This window comes from Thamnophis elegans, chromosome 11 (genome assembly GCF_009769535.1).
Source record: "Thamnophis elegans isolate rThaEle1 chromosome 11, rThaEle1.pri, whole genome shotgun sequence".
Lineage (NCBI taxonomy): Eukaryota > Metazoa > Chordata > Lepidosauria > Squamata > Colubridae > Thamnophis > Thamnophis elegans.
Genome location: NC_045551.1, coordinates 18791828 through 18814112, shown reverse-complemented (window position 1 = coordinate 18814112; position 22285 = coordinate 18791828). Strand labels below are relative to the sequence as shown.

General features: G+C 35.6%; 1 protein-coding gene across 5 annotated transcripts in view; it reads left to right on the top strand.

Moving 5' to 3' along the window:
* CNKSR2 (connector enhancer of kinase suppressor of Ras 2) overlaps positions 1-22285 on the top strand; it is a 296044-nt gene that overhangs the window by 142344 nt on the left and 131415 nt on the right. For 3 of the 5 annotated variants that reach the window (XM_032226610.1, XM_032226609.1, XM_032226607.1), the window contains exon 9: positions 13740-13886. The exons of the other annotated variants lie outside the window; for them this stretch is intronic. In XM_032226610.1, the coding sequence (XP_032082501.1) occupies positions 13740-13886 (147 nt within the window). The remainder of the gene's footprint in view (positions 1-13739; positions 13887-22285) is intronic. 5 annotated transcript variants of the gene reach the window in all.

The window sequence follows — 22285 nt, the reverse complement described above, 5'->3', positions numbered from 1 at the left end:
ACAAGTATTAGAAGTTGAAAAAGTATGATTATGTATATTTAAAGTTTTGGTAATATCACTATTAGAATTGTATGCAAAATATATTGACCCAGATAATACACTGTTCACTAAGCACTATAAGAAATTTGCAATGGGTGATCTCATGAGCCCAGGACACTGCAACTATCATAAATATGAGTCAGTTGCCAAACTCTGAATTTTGACCACATGACCAAGGGGATGCTGCAGCAGTCAAAAGTGTGAAAAATAGTCCTAAATTACTTTTTTCAGTGCTGTTGTAACTTTGCATAGTCACTAAATGAACAGTCATAAATTGAGGATTACTCTATTGCATCTAGTTTAGTACTAGATTTTATAGTTTTGGAAATAGGATTGCTGTGGAGATTATTTATGCACTTTGCTGCTGAAATTCAGAGTAAAATTGGGGAAAATGGTGTTTTATAATCCTGGTATAGCTTACTGAAGGTGGGGGGATATCTAAAGAAATAAGAATGAGGTTTGGCTTCTTTTCTTTTTTTATTTATGGTTGTAAATTCTGATTTTTAAAAAAACTTGTAACTCAAAATTTAGATTAATCCTACACTTTTAACATTTTAGCAAATGTTAGAAATCTGGTTTTTCGGTAGGGCATTTGAGGTTTAATATCTGTATTATGCTGGATCATTTTTCATTTTTTACTTATTGATTTGAGATTTAAATTTTAATTCAATTCTAGTTTTTGTTAATGTTATTGTTGATTTCATTTTATTGTGAATATGTTATACTATATTAAGTGGTTAAAGTTTGGCTATAATTTCATAAATAATTTGTATATGTTTTGGGACAGATTGTGATAGTAGTCTGCAAAGGGACATTCATGACAATTGTAGAAAGATAGACTTAAATATTGCTGTACAAAAGAAAGGGGGTTTGTGTGGAATGGGAGATCATTTCCTGAATATGGTGATTTTCCCCCATAAAATTTCATATAAATATAAAAATACATTTAAAAAAAATATGCAGAAAATAGAGGAGAAATTAGAAGGAGCTGAGGAAAGAATAGAGGAGATAAATCAACAAATGACTCAAGCAGATTAAGACACAGAAGGATAGTAATAATTCCTAAACAGGTAGATCTTTAAGAGGTCAAAATAGAGAAAAATAAAGAAAATCTTCCAGAAATGATGAAAGAGTTACTGATGGGTGCTCTAGAGATTCAACAGCAAGAGATAGGTGTTGAGGCAGATGAAATGCTTACATTAATTACAAGTAAGGTAAGGAGATACAAGATCTCAAGGGAAGAGCATGGGAGATTTGTCAAAAAGTCAATAAGAGTTGAAATACTAAAAAGGGCAAGAGATGATGAATAGATATAATACTTCTTAATATAGTAATTGCTTTGTTAAGGGTTAGAAGATAGAGGTAGAAAGTGAGAAAATACTATTATGTATACTAATATTAAGAGATACATTATAATTACCATATTTTCAGAGTATAAGACGCACCTTTTTCCTCAAAAAAGAGGCTGAAAATCTGGGTGAATCTTATACACCGAATACAGCATTTTTTGCCTCCCAAAACCCTGTCCCCTTCACCAAAATGGCTGTGCCTAGCCTTTAGGAACTTTCAGAGTACTCCTGGGGGCTGGGGAGGGCAGAAATGAGCAAAACAGGCCATTTTTTGCTCAATTTTGCCCCCCACAGCCCCCAGGAGCACTCTATAAACCTCCTAAAGGCTATGCATAGCCTTTTTTGGACAAAGTTTTTTTTGCTCATTTGGGGGGGCACCCCCCCCAGGAACATTCTACAAGCCTCCTAAAGGCTATTTATGCCTTTTTTTTTTTTTAAAGGCTCATTTTTGTGAAAAACGGGCCTTTTTGGGGAGGTTTGTAGAGTGCAAAACCATTTCAAGTTACCCAGCTTACTAAGGATAGCTATATCATTTTGTGCTTCTATATTCTTAATTCTTTGGGCAGCTCTTTTTTTGAGTTATTCTCCTGTTACACAAGAGAAAGAAAGGCCACAGATTCTTACAAATTTGTTAGTTTGATGATCCAGGAGATTTGTGATTGTAATTTTATTTGCTCTAGTAGACATAATTTGGGGAGTCTAACAGTCTCCATTTCGTTGACATTGCACCAGCAGTTATATGCTCTAATTTTGGATAGTGCATGAATTGTATGAATTCCCAATTCAGCTCTAAGTGTTGCAGCAGATGTTCTTGGATGTACACCCAAAATTCATCTCAAGTGCTGGGGCTGTTTGTTTTAGAACTGTGGTTGAGTATAGACCCCAAACTACTGCTCCATACAAGAGCATAGGGGTAACCTTAACTTTATAAACCTTAATTAATGGGGATAGGGAGCCTGAGTAACTATGGTTCTTTAGTTTAAGCAGAAAATTCAAACAGACTTTTGCTCTAAATATACTCCGTTGATGATGGCAAGCCCAAGATCCAGTCTTGGAAAAAATTATGCCTAAATATACAAAGGTGTTAATCTGTTCAATTGGTTCATCATCTAATTGCCACCTATGTCTCTGATGGTGTTTTCCAAACACCATTTTTTAAAATTTAGATATACTGATGATTAGGGAGTTATCCTGGCAATAAGCTGAATCTTCTTAATAGCCTATGTAATCCTACTTGTGAATATGATAATAAAATCATATCAGCATAAGGCAAGCTGTTACAGTAAATATTTAGGATCATCGGCATGTGTACCATGGGATCCTTCATTAACCCTAGAAAGTCATTGATACATAAATTAAATAATAATGGGGCCAGGATACATCCTTGCCTTACAACTTTATTTGTGTGAATCCTGTTAGTCAGAGACCCATTAACCCCATACTGCCCCTCAAACAGGTACTTGTGTAAAAGGCTTTAATCAAAGCTAGGAGTCTAGGTTCTATTTTAAGAAATGTCAATTTACTCCATAGTACTTCTCTGTTTACCATATCAAATGCCGCTGTAAGGTCTAGAAGCAGCAAACAGGGGTTTCCTCTTATATGCATATTTGGCAATTAGATGGTTCAAGACCACTTATCAATAGTAGCTCGGCTTTATCTAAGACCTGCTTGTTCTTCTGTGAAGATATTGTTTTTCTCTACCCAGATTTCAATTCTGTTCAAAAGGTACCAAGCAATATTTTGCTGCAATGTCAATCAGGCTAATGGGCCCATAATTACTAAAATCCTTTTTATTCCCTTTTTTATATGGGAACAATTATTGCCATCTTCCATCTATCTAATATGGCATGTTATGTATGTAGAAAAACCTGCCAATACTAGACCCCACCAATTGGGAAATTTCTTGAATAATTCTGCTGGTAAAAAATCCTCCCTTGGGGCTTTATTGCTCTTTAAGCTTTTAATGATGGATTGTATCTCCTTTTCTGAGACTGGTGGCCAAGTGGGGGGAGTTCTAGGGTTTGCTAGATCACTGCTTAAAGACAGGTTCCTTGGAAGCAAACAAACACTAATAATAATTCTCCCAGTCATCTGCAGAGATTGGTATGTCAAAAGCAAATCTCTGTTCCTTCAAGACACCTGCTATAGAGTGCCAAAATATTACTGAGTTATGACTTCTGGCAGCCAACTCAAGTTCTGACCAGATTGAAATGGCAAAACTTTTTTCTTTAATGTTATATTTTTTATTCCCTTCTTGTGTGCACATCTCAGCTTGTATATGAGCAGTAGGATTCCTCTGGGCAAACCTCATGGCTGCCTTCAATTTCTTTTTCAGTCGCTGGCATTCAGGATCAAACCAACAGGGTCTACCCTTCAGGCTCTTTTGTAGCAGGTTTCGTTGTTAGGTGTTTCTTTAGAATATTAGAGAGATTAGAGAATGCATTGAAGGCTGACAGCCAGTCAGCAGTAGATGACTGGATTGTTCTAGCCCACTTAGTAGCATTCTCTGTTTTAAGGCAATCTAATATTGCCTTAGAATCAACTTTGGCCCTAATTAACCTTTTATTTTGGGCCACCTCTACCTTTTTGGTGAGCCATCTGTCAGCCATATTATATGGTCTTAAATCTGAGTGGCCTCTCAAAGTCACGCTTACAGGCTGATGGTTGTTATTGTCACTAAGATGTACTGTGACCTCCGAAAAGAGGTCGACTTTATCTCTAGACAAACAAAAGAGATCCAGTATACTGCTTGAATTGGCCGAGTGGTATGTGTAAGGATACATGTAATTCTTATCCTTACCTCCCAGAATTTGGAGATTACCCTTAAAATTAAGGAGACTAGGAGCAGGCCAGCAGCATTATTTTCGCAGTCTCTTGAGAGGATGGTAATGGTAATCAAAAAACTCTCCTGGGACTCCCTTCTTCTGGGCGAGCTCATACAAAGAGGGACCCAACCTAGCATTCAAATCTTCTAGTAATACCACTATGGACTGAGGGTACAAACAGATATATCATCTAGGATAACTTCCAAGACCATCCAGTATTCAGAGTTATAATATCGGGATGTGTTTGGAGGGATATACACATTTACCAGTATTAACTTGAACTTTTCATATTCAAATTTGACAGCTAGAAAGTATGAATACTTATCTTTTGTTATATAGTTTCTCCCCCTGCCATTGCAACTCTTGCTTTATAAGAATGCATAGCCCACCAGAGGGTCTCCCTTATTTTTTGGCCCATCCCTGAAAGCCTGGTAGTTGTACTGGTTCATCCACTTCAGTTAACTAGGTTTCTTGTGAGGCTATTACATCAAATCTAGGGAGAAAGCTTATTAGTCCACTATCAACCATCCCTTTCCAGCCAGGTACGTTCCTGATCATCATCTCTATGGGATTCCTGGTGGCAAGGTGGTCTGGCTTGGTTGGTTGACTAGCTGGTAGAAATTCTGGATGTCAACTTGACGTTGGAGCTGGGTCGATATCATCTATGCTTCCCATATAAACCCAGTTGTTGTGAGGTTCGATATTTATCCTCATGAGTTGCAGAACTTGTTGCTCCACTATATCTTGATTGCCAGTGTGCCTCTGCCCTTGCTCCAAGAATGTTTTTTTTTTCAAATGGGCAGGTACTTTGGCTTAGATCTATAAATGCATATGTCCATTTTTGGAGGGGCATAGCTGACGATTCAACTTGTAAGAAGATGTGGGAATTTCTAAGTCAAATGAGGATGGAAACTGGATTATAGTGTTTGTTGGCTTAGGAGGCACTGTGTGATGAAGCCCTTTGTCTTTCATCTGTTTCTCAGAGTCTGGGTCAGTCAGTGCAGTTACTCCACTGTCAGCCTGTGTGACACTACCTTTTTTTACTATTTAGCTGTCATAGGAAAATTCCAATAGGAAACAAAGGCAACAATACAAGCAATAATTCTTACTTTAAGATCAGAGATTTATTATTTCTAATCATTTGGAACATTAGAAATGAATAGATATAAAAGAAATAATAGTAGTAATACACTTGCATTAATAAGTCATTGCAATAAGTCATTGCATGGGCCAATGATAAATAGCAAATCCTACAAGGACTGCTATGAATCAAAGGGCCCTGAGCTGATCTTGAACCCTATCCTTTATACTGTTCTTCTAAACACATACATGCTTCACAACTTCACTAACTGTCACTTTCCATGAACACTTGTGTACATTACTTTCAATTCCTCATTTCCAACAGTTTCATTCTTCCTGTTTTAAACCAATCCAAGGTGCATATTTGCAAAAAACATATTTCAGTTAGCAACAGTTCAGCGGGATTACAAATATTTCTGGTAAATTTTGAAATCATCCTAGCTGAAAACTTTGGTTCATATCTTTTTTCTTCTGGGGTCTTCTATCATCCATAGATCAATAGGCTATATTTCTTGACTCTCACAGAGCTAACTGCAGATTGTTGGTTAAATATATTGTCACAAGGTTGAGCGATTATTGGAGCCAAATTAAATAGAGGCTTTACTGTAGATTGAGTTGTTGTCAGAGCCTCTTTTAGATCATCCAATCTTTGAATAATATAACTTGCTCAAGTTCCGGCAATGCACTGAATAGGTCAATCAGAATTTCTTCTGGAACATCCTCAGCAGTTTCTACAGCTGAGGGTAACAAAGTTTGTATATCACTCTCTTGCCTTCTCAGGGTCAGTTCAACAGCAGCAGCTTCAAACTTAGCAGTGTGAGGGCTGTTGAAGCCTAAATTTAAAGCAACAGTTCCCTCTTGATGATGCTGTTTCAGGAATGGACACACTTTGAGCAAAAGACCTGTATTGGAAATATTGAAAAGGTGCTAAGAAAGGGCTTCATTCTAAAGAGCATAGAGGGAATTGTGGGCTGCTTGAACAATAGGAGAATTCTCATACATTGCCTTCTTGCTGGCAGCCACTATGTATGTAGTAGATCTATCAGAGTAAATTCACAGCGGAGCAGCTGGCTTAGGGACAGCCTTACAACTTCTCTATTACTCCAATGCCCTCTATTCACTCTGTTGTCATATATTTGCAAGGTAACCTGATTAATCTGCAGACTGTAGTTATACTGGTCATCTCTTAGGCCTTTGCCTGATTGAGTGTTTTCTTTTAAGTTTTTAAGTTACAATCTCCTTTTTTTGTTAAAAGGACAAAACATCATCTTAACAGACCCATAACTAAAGTTTGAGACTGGGATTTATACTAACATTATTTGTGCTGTTCATTTTCAGCTAAGTGATATAGATATAATATTTTGCTAGCATATTCCTGGGAATCCACTGAAAAGATTCTTGGCAATAATACATATTCAACATTAGTGCAGAGCTTTAAACTACTTTAAAAGCTGCTGAGCTGGTACACTTGAAAATATATTACTATCGTAAACAAGAATTTCTCAGTTTTACTCAAACATTATTTGTACTGTTCATTTTCAGCTAAGTGATATAGATATAATATTTTGCTAGCATATTCCTGGGAATCCACTGAAAAGATTCTTGGCAATAATACATATTCAACATTAGTGCAGAACTTTAAACTACTTTAAAAGCTGCTGAGCTGGTACACTTGAAAATAATATTACTATTGTAAACAAGAATTTCTCAGTTTTATTCAAACTCTTCTGATATATTAGCTATTTATTCAAGTGCTAAACAGAGAAATGGCAACTTTTTCCTGGTTGCTGTACAACTTTCCTCAGTCATATACATTCCACTTACATAAAATTAATAAACTTATAACCATCTTACCAAAGAAAAGACATGAGGTATACTAGGTAGTCCTAGAGCTATCTGTTGTACTGGTAGCATCACATTCTTAGAGAAATAATTTCAACCTGCTCCACTGTATATTGAGGGGGGCTGTGTGGTTTCCTCTTTTAAATTCTTGAGAGTGCTTATTAGTCAAGATCTCACCTGGAAAAACAACACGTCTCTGATGATTGGCAAGACCCAACAGAGACTTCATTTCCTTAGAGTCCTGTGAAAAATCAGGTGAAACAACGGCTGATGACCTCTTTCTATCAGTCCACCATAGAAAGTGTCCTCACATATTGTATTACAGTATGGTATGCTGGTTTAACAGCTGCAGACAGGAAGACACTACAGAGAGTGATCAATACGGCACAAGAAACCATTGGTTGCCCTCTGACACCACTGGATGACATCGCCAGATCTCGCTACTTTAGGAAGATACTCAGAGATGATTCACACCCTGGTCAGTGTCTCTTTGCACTTCTACCATCAGGCAGAAGACATCAAAGTATAGCCAGCCGAACAAACAGGTTTAAAGATAGTTTCTATCCTTGGGCTGTGAGACTTTTTTTTTAATGTTTTTATTTTACACACATAAACACATCAACAAGAACAAACATATGACTTAAGACAACATAGGAACGAAAAGTTCCATCATATATCATACAGCAGTTCCGTATCAGTTTCTTTGCAGTTAGTGTTTCCCTTTCTATACCTTTCTATCTTACATTCATGGTCTCTTTATTCATTATCCATTTTTATGTATAATTCTATATTTATTTATACTTAGCTATTTATAACCAAATATTGTTTATCTATAATGTGCTATATATTCTTACTATCATTTCTTTCTTACATACAATTCTAGATATACATTCACATGATTATTCTTTTTCGTTGCCAATCTTATACTATTGTTATTCCATTTAAGAGATTATAAGTACAGTTTGGATTGGATTGTTTACCATCCCAAGCATCTGTTATGACACCACCTTATTTTCTCTTTCTTTCTTTTCTCCCTTCCTTCTCTACTTCCTTCCTTCCTCCTCTCCTTCCCCTTCTTTCTTCCCTTACCTCTCTCCTACTCTTACCCTCTCTCTTCCTCTTCCTACCCTCTCTCCTTCTCTTTCTCTCCCTTCCACCCACCTTTCCTTATCTCTTTCTTCTTCCCTTACCTCTCCTCCACTCTTCCTCTTACCTTTCCTACTATCTCTCCTTCTCTTTCTCTCCTCCTTCTCTTCCTTTCTCTCTATCTCTCCTCCTCTTTCTCTCTCCCTTCCATCCTCCTCTCCTTCCCTTCCCTCCTTTCACTACTTCCTCCTCCTCTCCTCTCCTTCCTTCTTCCCTCTTTTTTTTCTATTGTTATAGGTGTCTTTTCAAATCTCAATTTATGTTTTCTTGGGGATGGTATTTCCACCATATAATTTCCTTCATTTCCTTTTTTCTCTTTCGTTCTATAGTCTATATGCCAGCTATTGTCCTGAATTATTTCACCATTCTTAACCTTCTTATTTTGTTGGGCTCTTTTTTTTTTTTTGGTGCATTCAGTCCATTCAAATTTATCGAGATAATTGTTGTTTCTTGATCCATCTTTAACTGGGTTGTTTTTTTTACTTCTGGTTTGTATCTGACTTTTCCCTCTCGCACGTTCCTTCTCTGCTCTCTCTCTTTCTTGCTCTGTTCTTCTCTCCTGTTTCTTTCATTATATTCCTCTTGACCCACTTTCCAATTCCTCCTTGCTTCCTTGTTCTATTTCCCTCTTGCAGAATTCTTCATAGAATTTCTGTGCATCTTCTATATTTTCTATCTTATATCTTTTCCTTGCCAAGATACTAGAACCCCTTCTGGTACCAACCATCTGTACATTATTCTGTTTTTATTTAACTGGTTTGTTAAGAATTGGTACTGCCTTACGTTGTTCCCGAATTCTTCGTGGAATCTGTTTGAGCGTGATCAACTCTTTTCCCTGTAGAGTAATTGTCTCTTCTCTGATTTTTTTGTATACTTCATCTCGTTATTTTTTTAGCAAATCTTATATGCACTTCCCTCGGGAGTCCATGTTTCTGGCATAATTAGTATGCACCCTATAAGCCTCATCAATGTCTCCTCTCAATTTAAGAGATTCAGTGAGAATTTAATTATTTTCCTTTCACATCCTCCTCCTTCTCTTGGTATGTTTTGGAATCTTAGGTAGAATGCAGCTCTTTCATTTTCCAGTCGAATTAATGATAGTTCTAAATCTTTATTAAGTTGTTTATATTCCAATTCCATTTTTTTCCATCCTCTGGTTGATTGTTCTATTTTTTCTTCCATAACTGGATTTTCTGTTCATTGATTGTTAAGGCCTTCTGTATCTTTTCAATTTTGTCATCTACCATCTTAATAGTTCCTTTCAATTCTCCCATTTCATTTTTATTTCTTCATGATTCCTCCTTGTTTTTCATGATTAGTAGTTGTCACTTCTTGGCTTTTCGCCAGTGTCTCTTGTATCATCTGGAGGATTGATTGCATACTCTGCATCGTTGGAGCTGGTCCCGCTGTTTCTGCCATCTTTTCACCTTTCTCCAACCCCAACGCACTCTCAATTGATCTTTGATTTGATTTGAGGAGGGGGTGTTGCAGAGATCACATTGGGTGTAGTTTTTTTCACTAATTTTACTGAAATTGCCATTTTTTATCCCCCTATTTATCCTTGCCCACAATTGCATATAAGTTTTACTTTTGCTTCTACTTTGTCAGTAATATTTATGATATAAATAATTGTATATTTCAATATTCAACAATAATTAACTGTCCTTAATATCACATTTCAATCCCTAAACATTCCTATGTAGTATTCTATCCTATTTGATTATTTGGTTTTTGGTCTTTACTTAATATATCATAGATTTATAAATTACACTATTATCTTATACCAATAAATGTCTCTCAATTTTATCAATTATGCAAGCATTCAATCCTAGTAATTCGTCTCTCTGTGTATATATCAGAGATTTTCTTACATCAGATTTCAGGGTTCGGATTTACAGTCCACTAGGTGTCACCCTTTCCTCAGTTCACTGTTATTATCCACGAAGCAAAATTCTCTTTCTCTATCTGTTGTCTCTGGCACTGTTCCAAGCTCCAAGGCAAATAAATGTCAAATACTTATAAATTCAACAAGCAGTAGAAGGAAGCGTGAGCAGAAAAAGAAAAGGAGCTCAGTGTACCAACCCGACTGTTAAACAATCTCTTCTTTGAGGTTTCCAAATCTTTTGGCAAATATTATTTTCGACTGCACTCCTTTTTGTCCATGTCGGATTTTCGTTCTCACTGTAGCTAATCCTTTAACCTCTTCCGGCTGTCCCTTCTGTCTCAGTCTCTGCTCCAGTCTTTTCGGCAAAATTGAGCTGCAAAAATAGCTTCTCTCCTGGCTCTTTCTTCTTTCCAGCTCACCCTCTCTGCCAGTTCCGCGTTGCCTTCCTCTTTGGGTTGTCAGCAATAGTAACAAGTATTCCAATTTCCACTGCTTCTCTGTCTATTCGCTCCCTTCTTATGCGGTCGCCCACTCGGTCCTAACCAAAAGGCAGGATAGCTCCTCGTCCGTTTAGGGGGTTTCTCCTATTCGCAGGAGGATTTGCCTTATCACCCCAGCATCTACAGAGTATCCCCTTTAATCTGTTGGTCCCTTCAGGATCAACAGTGCTCAAAAAGAGCCCAAATGAAGATGTTAGAGTTAGAGGTTAGGAGAGCTTCCTTCACTCCACTCTAAGCATGGTGACATCACCACAGGAAGTCCGGGCTGTGAGACTTTTAAATATAACCACAATCACTCCATGCACACAATAATTTTTTTTTTTCTTTCTTTTTTCATTTCTGTTATAATTTTGCACCAGTGAGGTTAAAACCAATTTCGTTGTATTTAAGTACAATGACAATAAAGATTATACTTATGCTTATGAACTCATAACATCCAATTCCTGGCAAGGCCATTGTTTCTATTTAGCATCAAGAGCAACAAACTGGATGATTGGCTCACAGAAAAGTACCTGGTACAGGAAGATCAATTTTGAAGTATCCTGGAACTAATGTATTTTGGCAAAGAGAGACTGGGTTCTTGTACTTAAGGCACCACATGAATAATGGAGTAACTTTCCATGAGAATCTGTTACTGTATTTGTGCTTCACTTAATTATAACTGTTCCCTTTGTGTCCACCTGCTACTATGAAGTTTTGTCAGAATTTTTTACCTTCAGCAACAAACTTTTTCTTAACTCTGACTATCAGCAGAAATCTATTTCAATTTGGGTCAGATTTACGGTATATTGTAACTTTTGATATTTAAAACTGCTAGTTAAATTTACTTCCGATTTTTAGAGGAGCTGGGGAGAGTACATAAATGTTAAAATCAAATTTGCATATTTGATAATATAAAATATATGAGGCTTCAGTGAACAGTTAATAAAAAAATCTGACTTGATATATGTAATTGAATCTATAAATTAAGCTTTTTTGAATTCTGGAAGCTGTAGTAGTCCAATATATTTGAAGGACATAGGGCTGGAGAAATTTTGCCTAGATATTTAGAATGCTTTTATTATTAAAATCATTAACCCATTATTAGATGTATTGAATCCCTTTATGCTGGTTTTTAATTAAATGATTGGGGTAAATTAATGATAAGGGTTTTAAGAAAAACATATAGTTCTCTGTTTTACAGTTTTCAAGAGTATATGGTCATTCATTATAGGGATTCAATAGGAAATAATATGAGTGACCTTCACTGTAGCCATAATATTTTACTGATTTCACAATTATCTTTTGAAAATGTTTCAAATTTTTGCTGTAAATTGCCAGTTGATTGTAGTTTAAAAAGTTATTTTGTATTCAATTCAGCAAGCTGAAGTAGAAACTAAGAGAAAAAGTATTCCCTTGTCTCGTCACCTCCTAAAGAGTTATTGGGAAAGTTATTTGTATATTTCACAGATAGTAACATGTACTACTGTGACTACTCTTGTTGCTCTAAGTTTTAAACATTGGCTTTTAGTATATAAGGGGAAATGAATTAAATAAGTTTTTCAAATTCAGTGTACTTATTGCTTTGTACTTCAAGGCAAAACATTACATAATTATCTTGGTTCATTTTTTAAATCGTCTACTTATAAATGCATTAAAGGGGGAAAGATAGAATTATGTACCCAACAATAGTAGTATCAAGTGGCATTTTAGCACTAAATCAGTAATGTAGAAAGCCACTTCCCACTATTTAAAAAAAAATTAAATGCATTTTATCTCCAGAGTCTCTGAAATCTAAAAGCAAATTTAACCCAGTACTTTAGACCAGGGGGTTCCTGCTGCCACTACTACCTGTTTGCTCAGGGATGCCCTGTGGGTGTGCGCGCAGGGGCGCATGCACAGTACTATAAAAATATTTCTATGCATGTGCAGAAGCAAAAAATAAGAAGGTGGCGCCTATGGCGGCGCCAATATAACCAGTTTGGGGGGTATGGCTGGCGGAGTTACTACCTACTCAGCCAAACCAGTAGGAATCCACCTCTGCTTTAGACCCAACAGTTCTCTTTGTGTACAGTTTGTGTTGTCATATGTGTCAAAGATCATTCAACACACATCACTGTTTTTTGTAGCTTCATATGAATGACTCCAGAAGTGATAGCAGAGAGTGATATCAATGTATTCTTTCAGAAAACATTTATTCTGACCTTACCTGCCTTAGATCTGTTGTAAAGTTACAATGAATTCCAAATTTCCATACACATGATACACAGGTATGTGTATCATGTGATCACCTTTTGTGACTTTCTGACAAGCAAAATCAATAGGGAATCCAGAACCACTTAACAACCATGTTACTAAGTTAAAAACTGCAGTGATTCACTTACAGGCTGTGACAAGAATGGGGCAAAATTTACTTACCAGTAATAAGTGTCTTGCTTAGCATTGGAAATGTTGGGCTCAATTGTGGTCATAAGTCGAGGACTTTGTACTGTATCTGTAATACTACAATGTTTGCTACCAAGGCTAATTTATATATGTGTGTGCACTTATTAATAATTTTTGAACAATTTGAAAGTTAATTTTTTGTTACAAAAAGATAGGCATTTTAGTGTGTTTGTTTTTTTCCCTTTGGTCAGTCTGAAAAATAATATTTTAATGATTAATTTTATAACATTAATGCCTACTGAAATGATGGATTAATAGCATGGTTAATTTAAGAGCACAATTAAACTTGACTGTGCAGCTAAAATAATGCTAGCTAAGTTGTAGGAAAATATTTGTTTTTAGCTCTATCTGGGAGTGTTCCACTGCTGAACTCTAACTAGTTTGAATTAATTATTGAAAGAACTCATAAAAATAAGAATATTCCCCAGTTTGCAACAGTGATATATACTCTAATTTTAAAAATCAGATAACCCATTCTAATGCATTCCAGTACTACTGATTTTAAACAGCATGCTTTAGTGATGTCAACTGTGAAATTTTAAACAGCAGTCTGTAAAATCTAATTATTTTACTAATCTTATTAAAAGGGGAGGATTACACTGTGAATAATTTATCTCAACTTTATTGTAATAATTTTGCTGGTTACCAGGTGGGGTGGCAGTTGAAAAATTTGGTGAATGCACTACGAGAGGATCCGAGTGGTGTTATCTTAACTTTGAAAAAGCGACCTCAGAGCATGCTTACCTCAGCACCAGCTTTACTGAAAAATATGAGATGGAAGCCCCTTGCTCTGCAGGTAACAATGCTTAATCATAAATCATACACCATCATTTTAGCTTTAGATTATCTCAGTGCTGCTCTATTATGCTTCATTTTAGCAGCATATGTGGATTTAATCTTGTATGCTTTGAAAATGCTTTGTGAAATATCTGCAGATTTATTTGCTATCTTAAATTAATATTAAATCCACAGCTTGCAAATTTGAGGAAATCTTTCATTCCTAACTTTTAAATGCATATATAACCTGAATTTTACATATCCTTTTTAAAATGCATAAAATTATATGCCTTATTAAATAATAATTTAATATGAAGTAAAAATAAAATACTAATCTCATGCTTGTGCCTTTCGATTTGTTCATTTTTAAAATATGAATCACCTTCCTCTGTTTAGTGGTCAAGTGATACTTTGCAGAATAGAAGGAAATCAGTGGGTGCAAACCAAATTTCAAGTTGCTTGAGTTCAAGATGAATTTTGGTAGATGAATTTGATGCTGTTTTCAACATTTTGGGAATGTTCTGTGCTTAGGCTGTCCTGAAAATGAAATGGATTGTTTTTAGCTTGAAATGATTCAGATTTTAAATTGTTTCTATATCACTAGAAGGAAGGTGTCCTAGATACATGGATTATTTCAGTTTTCCAGGCAAAAGGAAATAACATTTCTTGTACTTTGGCTCCAAGCCAAGTGACATTTACTCTTTCCATCACGTTGTAGATACCATGTGTAGATTTTTGGAGAAGTTGCTTAAAAGAGTTAGGGGCTTGCAAAAATATTTACTTTTATTTTTGAAGACAATTTAGTAGGTTGTTGCCATATATTGAGATATTGTTGCTCTTATAAACATCACTTGTACACTATGTTTATATATTTTCAGAAACAAAATAATAAAATGGAATATGAATTAATAAAATTGTACTTTTGCAGTATAGGTCCACACAATATCTTACATTAAGTTTGAGGTGTGGCATTGCTAAACTGTTCTGGAACATGTATAAACTTAATGTATAAACACATAAAAGCAATTTCAATAACAACAGATTCTGTTACATAATATTTATATCATAGTTTTTCCTAAGAATATTTTACCCTCAACTTTATTCAATGCATTTGAAGGAATGAATAAGAAAAGTATTTTGTGTGGAAAATTGGATGGGCAGAATTTCATTAATTAGTACAAATATTTGGTACTATCCAATAACTCTGAGATTAGAGAGATCCCACATTCAAACAGTGTACCTTGAAACTGAGACGCTAGAGAGTGAATGACAAAACTGTGATGTCATAAAGCAAATTACACTTGTAAGTATGTGTGGTAGTACTATCATAATATCATTTTATCATTTGCTCTCTCTTCCTCTCTATTAGAAACTAGGATGGTGGCTGTGAGATTTGTTTTAGATCTTAAAAAATACTTTGACATGTAAGTGAAATAAATAAATCTTTGTGACTCTCCTATATAATCCCTGAAAATTATGAAAAGATCAATATATATGCCAGTCATTATACTATTGTACAGGTAGTTCTCAACTTACAACTATTCATTTAGTGGCCATTTGAAGTTACAATGGCACTGAAAAAAATTATTTATAATCAGTTTTCACATTATGAACATTACAGTATCTCATTAATCACATGATCAAAATTCAGGCATAGTTGGAAACCCTGTTTCCCCAAAAATAAAACCTACCCAAAAAATAAGACCTAGCATGTTTTATGAGTGTGGCTAATTAAGCCCTACCCCCCCCTTAAGCTCTGCTTAAGAACCTGCACAGCCAGTGCCCACCCATTCCATTGGTTGCTACGTTGCCACAGCCACAAGAAAAGGCAGAGGGGTGGAACTGCTCCATGTGCCCTGCACCAGCTTACCTGAGGACGTATACAGCCAAGGCATCTATGCCCCACACCTACCTCACAGTGTACAGCACTGGCAGCCATGTGCACAGGAGCCCACATGGGCCAACAGCCCACATCTTCTGTTGCTTGTGGCTACAACAGAGCAGGAGGCCAGCACGTGGTGCTTCAGCCACAAAGTGAGGCTGGTATCAGGGCATGGATGGCCTGGCTGAAGGGGCCCTGAGGTAAGCCAGTACAGGGTGTGGGGCAGCTCCATTTCCCTGCCTCACGGCTATGGCAAGCCACACAGCCTCCTATCCCAACCATGAGCAAGCAGAAAAAGTGAGCCTCCTGTACATGGGAAAAAAGTAAGACACCCATGAAATAAAGCTCTATTGCTTATTTTCAGGCCCAAAAGAAAATAAGACCCAAAACTTATGGCCTAAGACCTGGATATCTCCGTAACCGCCTCTGCAACATACTCCCAGCGTCCAATAAGATCGCACAGGGCGGGCCTTCTCCGGTACCGTTGGCCACACAGTGCTGTCTGGCGGCTCCTCGGGGGAGAGCTTCTAGTTGCTGCCCTGGACCTTTGGAACGATCTACCCCCTGAGATCCGGACCCTCCCCACTCATCCTGGCCTCCGTAAGTCCGTTAAAAACCTGGCTGTTCTGGCAGGCCTGGGGCTGTGATCTGACTGAACTTCAGCCCATTATACCTGAGTGCATGTTGTGTTTTCTGTTTTTAAGTTGTACTGTTCTGTGTTTTAATCTTTTTAAATCTTTTCTAAAATTGCTTTTATGTAAGCCGCCTGGGATTGGGTGGCATACAAATCTATTAAAATTACAAATTACAAAATTAAATTTTGGGGGAAACACAGAGATTTATGATAGTTGTGGTATCCTGGGGTCATGATCCCATTTGTAACCTTCTCAGTGACTTCCAACAAGCCAAAGTCAATGGAGGAATCCAGGTTTGCTGAACCCAACACATAATTTACTTAACTGCAGTGATTTGGTTAATGATTGGGCAAATATGTCATAAATTGGGGTGCAATTCACTTAACAACTGCCTTGCTTAGCAACAGAAATTTTGGGCTTGGTTGTGGCCATAAGCTGAGAATTACCTGTACATAACTAATCCACATATACAAATATTATGTTTTTTGTGGTTATACTGCTCTACTTCCTAGAGGAGCCAGAATGTGCACAAAGAAAAAATAAGAACAATCAAGAATTAAAGTTTATCCTAGAATAAGACAATAACACCTATTAAATAATGGCATTAAAACCATTGTTTTTTTAAAAAAAAATCAAATAAAAGGTATTTTTATAATATTCAGCCAGAATATTTATAATAACTGTATTAGCAGTTCCCTTCTTATTAGGTTATATTTTTGCCTTAATAATAACAATGTTTTGTTATTATTTTAATCATTTTGTTAATATCTATAATAATTTGGTAAACTATCTAGAGTTCAGCGGTTTCAGGTAGATATATTTCTATATAACTATAATAATAGTTCACTACAGCCTTCATTTGTTAAAACTGAAATTACAGAGGGAATGCATGTTTTTTCTGAAAACAATTATTGCTACCTTGCTTTTCAGGGATAATTGTCCATTGGTTGTTCCTGCAATCATTACTTATTGTTTTCTTTTTGGGCAAATAAACTGCAGTTGCAATCATTTTTTCAAAATTTATAGTCTTAAATTTATTGTATTTTAAATCATTCTTCTTAGCACATTGCAGTTTTTGGCATATATTCACTTCCCAATCTCAATATTTCCTTTTGGGAAAGAGTTGTTTAACTTGTAATAGGATCTAAGAATTCAAATAGACCTCTGATTGAAATTAATGAAAAAGCTATGTTTTTGGCGTGGAAGTTACTAGCCTATCTTTTATTACTCTTCCTTAAAGAAAATAATTCATATGTAATATTATTTCAAGAGAGTATAATGTTTAAAGAGAAAAATAAGTATCTTGAATAAAAATTTCTTGGATATGTCTCCGGTAAATGAATATGGTATAGCCTTAAAGTGACCAGATAGATTTTTTTGATGTTGGTGTTTATCCATAACCATATTTTTTTGCTGTTGATTGAAATTAAGAGGAGATCATGTTGCTCTCCTCTTAAAGTTCAGGTTTTTAGGCATAAGGTTGTAAAGATTTTCTTGTTTAGAAAAATGCTGTTTCTGTAGAAAAATATATATGCTACACCTAGGATTTCTATTAGAATTTTTTTTCTGTATGCTAACAAAGGTTTAATGAACAAATTAGGAAAACTGATTGAATACCCTAAGCCTTTCATTACATGTAGTCCTCAAATTACGATCACAACTGAGCCCAAACTTTATGTTGCTAAGTGATAGTGAAACATTTGTTAAGTGAGTTTCCCTCATTTTTATCACTTTTCTTGACACAGTTGTTAAGTTGAATATTGCATTTGTTAAGTTAGTAAATGGTTGTTAAGTGAATCTGAATTCTCCATTGACTTTGCTTATCAGAAAGTCACAAAGAGTGTCACATGACCTAGGGACATTGCAACCATCATAAATATGAACCACTTGCCATGGCATCTGAATTGATCATGTGACCATGAGGATGCTACAAGGGTCATAAGTGTGAAAAATGGTCATAAGTCACTTTTTTCACTATCTGGAACACTTATTTCATATTTCATGTAGATTTTGCTCTAGTTGCTGACTTCAGCAAAAACAACTATGCAAAATTTTTTGAGGTTTTATTTATTTTATTATATAAACATTCAATTTCCATGCAAACAGTGTGTAATCTGGTACAGTTATTTTTTAAACAATCATAATTCAAATATTTGCTGTAGAATTCATCACAATAATATTGATAATATAATAATCTCAAACAATAATACATAACTTCTTCTTTAACAACTCTCCCACATTAATATTTCCTCTTTTATGTTTCCTCTTTTCTAACTTCTGTTTCTGTTGTTTAGCCATTGATAAATAATCCCATATCAAAAAATATTCAGTTTCTTCTTTGGCCTTAATAGTAAGTGTAATCTATCCATTTCTGCACATTCTCATATTTTCTTAATTACATTCTCATCTGACAGATTCTCATTGTTTTTCCATTGCTATGCAAATAAAATTCTGGTTGCAGTTAGTATATGTAAAATCAGATATACAGTCTTTTTATCATATTTTTCCGGTTTAATGACCAACAAAAATATCTCTGATTTCAAGTCTATATGTTGCTTTATCATTTTTTTCCATCCAAGTATGCATTTTTGTCCAAATTTTTTAGCTTTTGGACATGTCCACCAGATGATTGATTACACTTCCAGCATTTAGCAGATCTATCTTTATACATTTTTGCCAGTCTTGCTGGTGCAAAATGCCATCTATAAACATTTGTATACAGATTTTTCTTTATATGCAGTTGACATAGTCAGTTTAATATTTCTATCCATAGTTTCTGCCATTTATCTAATTCTATTGCATACCCAAAATTTAGCTCATTGTCTCCTTTACAAGTTCACTTTCAAATTTAATAATAAATTGCAATATAATTTCTTAATTTCACCTATTGTATTACAGTATGGTATGCTGATTTAACAGCTGCAGACAGGAAGGCACTACAGAAAAGTGATCAATTCGGCAACAGAAACCATGGTTGCCTCTGACACCACTGGATTACATTGCCAGATCTCGCTGCTTTAGCAGAGTAAGGAAGATACTCAGAGATGATTCACACCCTGGTCAGTGTCTCTTTGCCCCTTCTACCATCAGGCAGAAGACATCAAAGTATAGCCAGCCAACAAACAGGTTTAAGATAGTTTCTATCCGTGGGCTGTGAGATTTTAAAATACAACCACAATCCCTCCATGCACATGCTAGTTTTTTTTTCTTTTTCTTTCTTTTTTCGTTTCTGTTCATAATTTTGCACCAGTGAGGTTAAAACCAATTTCGTTTTATTTAAGTACAATGACAATAAAGATTATACTTACTTGTACTTATTCTGGGTGGCCAATCCAACCGCCAATCAACTGTTCATGCTAAATCAGGCTGCGATAACATGATCAGGCTGTTTGCTGCAAGGATGCTAGCCAGATGAATACTTATGGATGCTGGTAGCAGAGGCAGATTTTTTTTCTTGTTTTCTCCCCCAAAAAACCATATGTGCATCTTATAGTCCAGAGCATCTTATACTCCACAAATATGGTACAATCTAGAAGAACAAACAAATGCATCTTACTACTTGCAATATGGCCATAGATATTGTGATCCATACCAATGCCTTTTCTATGGCCCCTGTATGTAAGGCACTGGTATAATTTGTGCAGAAAGGTTTATTGGGTTTTTTTACTGTCCTAATGCCAGTGTTTTGCTTGACTTTGCATATGTAATGTCAGGCTTGCAGCCATATTCCGCTTGGATCTTTGGCCTGCCACACTTCTATTATTCTACTATGCCTTTTCTATTGTGGGAAAATGGGATGGGGATTGTACAGAGTTAGATGCTATGTAGCCAAAACAAAATTCCTTTCTAGAAATCCAAGGTCATCCTTTGTCTCTGTAACTCTGCACCTGACTGGACTGGATAGGTAGAACTGTCAGCATAGCAGTGGAAGATTGGACCATGTGATGGGCTGGGGCCGGGGCCAAGATCATGAACTTTCAACTGGGTGGGAAAACTGGGAAGGCTTCAGATTCGGGTTTTCCCAGATGTGCCAACATGGCTCCTCTTAATAAATTGGAACTTTGAGCAATACTTTTCTTTGGACTCTGATTTAATTTTGGATGCTATTTGGAACCCTGACATGCAAACTGATTTATTCAGCTTGTTTGGGGATACTGTTTCTATATTTTGACTGTTTGGATGAAAGGAATTTCTATCTTCATAAAGCTACTAGACACAGTGCTCAAGTTGGGAATGCTACTATAGCTCTGTGTGTTCATGTGATTAGAAGTTTTGTGGTTTTTCTCATCCCAAATAGAGGTTTATTGTTTGAGGATTTTTGTTTATTTGCTTAATAGAATTCTTGTTTTATCTTTTTTGCCACCCAGAGTTGTTTTATAGTATGCGACTTATATATATTGAATAATTATGTGATTTATTGATAAATAGATAGTGTTCTATGACATGAGACCTGAATGATACACCTTTGGCTGCATATCATCAGATATTACTTACAATGTGTTGGATTATCTATAGATTGACTGTAAATTGGGAGCAAAAAAAAAGCAGCAGTAATACAGGGCTGGTTTATGACTTGAATGAAATATTTAATTTACATTCTCTTTCTTTTAAATGGACATCATTGCTATTCTTGTGAGTAGGAGTATGCCTATGGAAATGTATTCCTCCTAAGTTCTGTTTTGCCTGTACCTTTGAATTGTAAGCATTAGTTTCATTATTCTACAGATGATTATTGGCATTATCCCATCTCTTTCACCAGTTTATGAAAATACACCTGTTCTTATCAAACATTGAGAAGCGATACTAGTTAAGATTTAAAAACAGGTGTGTATAATGGAATGGGATTTTTTTTTTCATCTGTGATATTGGGTTAAGTAACAGTTTCTCCATATTTGTATTCTGTACAGACATCGAGCACATTATTTCTCTGTTTCTTAATTGTATCTGAAAATGGAAACAGACACACATTTAAACAGAACTTTATAAAGTTATATTTCAGTTCTGTTTGATTATTTGCTTTTTAAAAGATTCACCTATTATGCAATTGAGTAGGACTCTGGATAATGTGCAATATCCCAAACTGTTAATTTATTATGGAGTCAGGCAGCATATACACATGATATTATTAATAATAATAAAGTCTTGACAAAATCCCCATCAGTTAATTGCAAATGCAGATTTTCTTGGGTACAGCTTACAGTCTGTGATGTGATGATACCTTAACACCATCAAACAACAACTAACTATCCCAGCTCGATAGGGCATAAAAATGACAAATCCAGTCTAAATATATAGTTGATTGTGTAACCAACCATTATACAATGAAATACATATTAATAAAAAACAATCTGGGGATGGTGGGTCCATGGTAATCAATCCCAAAAGGTTTTCTGGAAATACTTTTATAAAGTAAGTTTAGTAACTTATATGCATTTTCATTGTTAAGAAGTAGAATTTTAATTTGTAATTCAGCCTTCTCAACTCTTTGTTTTTGTACATTTTACTGTTTTAATTTACTTACATAGATTCCTAGCACACAAATTATGTTATGCCCACAACAAATTTACTGTGCATTATTGATGAAAAAGAAATGAAAAATAGTAGGTGAATAAATCTGCTCTACTACATAAATTGTAATTTAAAGATACATTTTATCATTTTTACCAGTGCAATATTCATCAAATCAAAGCATATACCAGTTAATATATGGGAAAACCTCAGTGGTGGGATTCAATTTTTTTTCTTACAGGTTCTGTGGGCATGGCTTGATGGGCATGGTGTGGCTTAGTGTGCATGGCAGGGAAAAGTTACTGTAAAATTTCCATTCCCACTCCACTCCAGGGGAAGATTACTGCAAAATCCCCATTTCCTCCCAATCAGCTGGGACTGGAGGCAAAGAAT